The sequence below is a fragment of the Microtus ochrogaster genome, chromosome 5 (genome assembly GCF_000317375.1).
Source record: "Microtus ochrogaster isolate Prairie Vole_2 chromosome 5, MicOch1.0, whole genome shotgun sequence".
NCBI classification, from domain to species: domain Eukaryota; kingdom Metazoa; phylum Chordata; class Mammalia; order Rodentia; family Cricetidae; genus Microtus; species Microtus ochrogaster.
In genome coordinates, this window is record NC_022012.1 from 91,981,434 (window position 1) to 91,985,235 (window position 3,802).

General features: G+C 46.3%; 1 protein-coding gene across 1 annotated transcript in view; it reads right to left on the reverse strand.

Annotated features, from left to right (window-relative positions):
- The window catches only part of Scn11a (sodium voltage-gated channel alpha subunit 11), a 72,305-nt gene that overhangs the window by 19,273 nt on the left and 49,230 nt on the right, over window positions 1–3,802 (reverse strand). The window contains exon 19 of the mRNA XM_005348214.1: window positions 3,162–3,335. Coding sequence (XP_005348271.1) covers window positions 3,162–3,335 — 174 coding nt within the window. The remainder of the gene's footprint in view (window positions 1–3,161; window positions 3,336–3,802) is intronic.

Sequence of the window (3,802 nt, forward strand, 5' to 3'; positions counted from 1 at the left end):
GTCTGCACACGCCTGTCAGCAGCCCGGGTTTCTCCTTTCTCCTGTCTGCATCCTTTGGGTGTCATTTTCCTTGTCATCTGTATTTTATATTATATATGTATGTATGTATGTGTGTATGTATGTGTGTATATCTGTCATGCACATAATAAATACTGTCCTGGCTTCTAATTTGTCTTTAACTATAATTTTAGCATTGCCGAGTAGAAAATAGAAGTTGCACATTTTAATGGAGCTAGACTTACATATTTTTGTGTTTTTCTTTTTTTTTTATTTTTCAAGACTGGGTTTCTCTGTAGTTTTGGAGCCTGTCCTTGTAGACCAGGCTGGTCTCGAACTCACAGAGATCTGCCTGTCTCTGGCCTCCCAAGTGCTGAGATTAAAGGTGTGTGCCACCACCACCTGACTAGGTTTGTGTTTTTCTATTCCATAATTATCATTAGGATCATTGTATGGACTCTTTTAAGCTTTTCTTCCATTTATCAATCTATTTACTGTGGGAGGGCATTGTGTCGAGCTCAGGGGTCGGAGGACAACTTGCAGGACTTGGCTCGCTCCTTCCACCATAAGGGCTGCGGGGATTGAGCTCGGGTTCTCAGGTTTGGTGACAAGCATCTGGACCTGTTGAGCCACCTTGTGGCCCTCCCTCATCGTATGCAATCTTGATTAATTTGAATGTCATCTCGGTGGTTTTAATAAGAACGGCCCCCATACCATAGTTAGTGGAACTGTTTGATAGGATTAAAAGGATTAGGAGGTGTGGCCTTGTTAGAGGAAGTGTGTCATATGGGAGGGGGCGGCATCTTTGAGGTATCGAAAGAACATGCCGGACCCAGGCTTGTTGGCTGTCCCTGCAGATCAGCTCCAGGACCGCGCCTGCCATGCCTGCTGTTCCTGCTGCCAAGCTCCCCACTGAAATGTTTTCTCTTAAAGGCATTACTGCGGTTGTGGTTTATCCGCAGAGAGATAGGGCAGCAACTAAGACATTTGCTGTGTCATAAATGAGGAGATCAGACGTCCACAGGATCAGTTCCTGGTTCCAGGCATGGAGCTGATGAGCCGTGAAACTGGGAGTTTCCTCAGCCCAGTCTACAGTGTCAAGGTAAACACTGGGTCTCACCACGGGTTGCCTTCTCTGTGAGTCAGAGGCACGGAATTGCACATTTATCTTATGCTCTTTACATCTATTGCTAGGTTTGTCCTGCAATCCCAGCACACAGGAGGTCAGGCAGGAGGAGCGGGGTTCTGGGTCATCCTCTGTCACACAGTGAGTTTGAGGCTAGCCTAGGCTACGTGAGACCCTATCTCAGAAACAAACAAACAAGGGTTATGCTTGTCTTACTTGGATGGTTTGAAGTTTCCCTTTTCCAGTCTTCAAAAGAACTTGATTAGTATTGACTGTTCTTCATAACAACTTGATTAGCATTGAATTTATTAAAACAGTAAAACTTGCTTTACAAACCATCTGGGTCTGTTGATGTTTTTCTGACACCATGGCTTTAGACTACTGTTTGATATTTTTAAGGATCGCTGCTAGATTTATACTATCTATTTTGAATTGGCTAAATTTAAATTTTTTACAGTCTTCACTTGGGTGTTCTTGTCTTTACCGTGTGTGCACCACTGTGCGTGTGCATGTGCCTGTGGAGGCCCAGAAGTCAACGTCAGTGTCCTCCTTAACACGCTCTACCTTATCTAGAAACCAAGTCTCACTGAACCTGGAGCTCACCGGTGTGGCTAGCGAGTTCCAGGGTTCTTCAGTCTCTGCCTCCTCAGAGCTGGGATTATGGCACTGTGTGGGTGTACCTGGCTTTTATGCAAGGGAGCTGGAGATCCGAACTCAGGTTCTCATGCTTGCAAATCAAGCGCTTTGCCAACTGAGCCACCGCCCCAGCCCCTTCCCTCCTTTCTTAAGTAGACATGGACTCAGTATAATGGTGGAAGGAACACATGTGTTAAAGCCCTGCACCCTAGAGTGAGACTTCCTAGATTTGAACCTCACCTCGACCACTTCTCAGCAGGTAGAAGGCTGAACAGGCTTTAGCCTTTCGGAGTTATTTTCCTGTTCCGAATACAGGGAAAACAAAAGCCCTCCCACACCTGCCACAAAAAGGGGTTACACAGTGGAAGGAAGAAGACATTGGCACAGGTGGCAGATAATGTGGCTGTTGGAGGATTTTTTTTTTTGTCTCCAGACATAACATGATGCCATCTTGGGCTTTGTGCCTGGTAGCCATGGCAACTAGAGCAGACTGGTAAGAATGCTAGCCAGGTCTATGGAAACACAGCTGTGGGCATTCCCTAGGGGGTGGAAGAAAGGAGACCTGAGATCCTCTCCTGAGACCCTCCTTCTCCCAGCACCGGTTATTCTGGGAGATCCTAGAGTATATAGCTAAGGAGTGGAAGGTTGACTGACAGCAGGGCTCCATGACTTGCCTTCCGACAGATGGAGTGGGACTTTGTAGTGATACAGCTATTCTAGGGTCACCCACACATGGTAAGAAAGCCCAACGGACTCATCCGTCTCACCAAAGCTGTACTTCGAAATCGTACTTCAGTGTATCGCTGCTCATCTGGGAAGAGTAGACAGTCATTGGCTGTTTCTCCCCAGGAAAAGTTAAGGCCACAGTGGTACAGAGGAAGCGTCAGAACGTGCTCCTCTACAGGCCTAGAGCGGCTGAGCCCATCCTGTTCTACGTCATCTGTTCTGCACCCTGAAGCTAGCTGTTAACCTTCTGATCTGTGGGATTCTTCATCGGGCACTGCTGGGCGCCGAATAAGGTAACGTAGGCTAACCATTCTCTCTTACTTCCTAAACACCAGCATCGGAAACATGGAAAAAGAAAAAGAAAAATTGGAAGGGAAAGGAAAAACAGAGGACGTCCAAAGTTCTCTAGGTTTTCATCAGACACAAGCAGGGTTCAGAGAGAGAGGTGGAGGGGTTGTCATCGCGGAGATGGTTGGGGTTGTCTGTGTGTGAGAGGCAGTGCCCAAGAGGGCTGGACCACAGGTGGGCAGCTGTCAGTTCACAGTAAGTACTGTAACAGTGCGTGAGATTCTTTGGAGAGGCACCCGTATGAGGACCACATGGACAGTAGCCCCCTTAGGGTTCCCTGTCCCATCCCTGCCCCAACCCAAACAGGGCACAGAAACAGTAAACTTACAATTACAATGAGGAAATCAAGCCAGCACCAGGCGCTGGTGAAATACCTCCGGAATCCGAAGGCCACCCACTTTAGAATCATCTCCAGGATAAAAATAAATGTGAAAATATTATCGGTACACCTTAGCAGTCGCTCAATATGGGGCCGTGTGGAGATGTTGATGTCTTCAAATATCTGGAAGAAGAAAGCACAGCCATGGGCCAGGGTGAGTGTATGCAGGCTCCTTGTCAACTTTGAGTCTTTTCTATTTTATATGATTAAAAACTAGTTGGTATCTTGGTGATGGCATCTTGTTATAAAAAAAAAGATTAAGGTAGCTCTTTCCCATTAAAATGTATTTCTTGATTAAATAAATATAAAAAATTCCATATCCATATTTCTGTCACCCCGATGATTTCATGGTCTGTCCTCTCTGGCCTGCTCTGAGGGCTAATCTGGTCAAGTTAACAGTCTAGAATCACTTAGGTGACACAGCTCTGGGCATGTCCGAGAGAGGGTTTATATGCTGGGTAGAGCACCTAACTATGGATGGCTCCAGCCCACAGGCTAGGATTTTGAATTAAATAAAAAAGGAAAAGCAAACTGGAGACCACCGTATTCTCTCTCTCTCTCTCTCTCTCTCTCTCTCTCTCTCTCTCTCT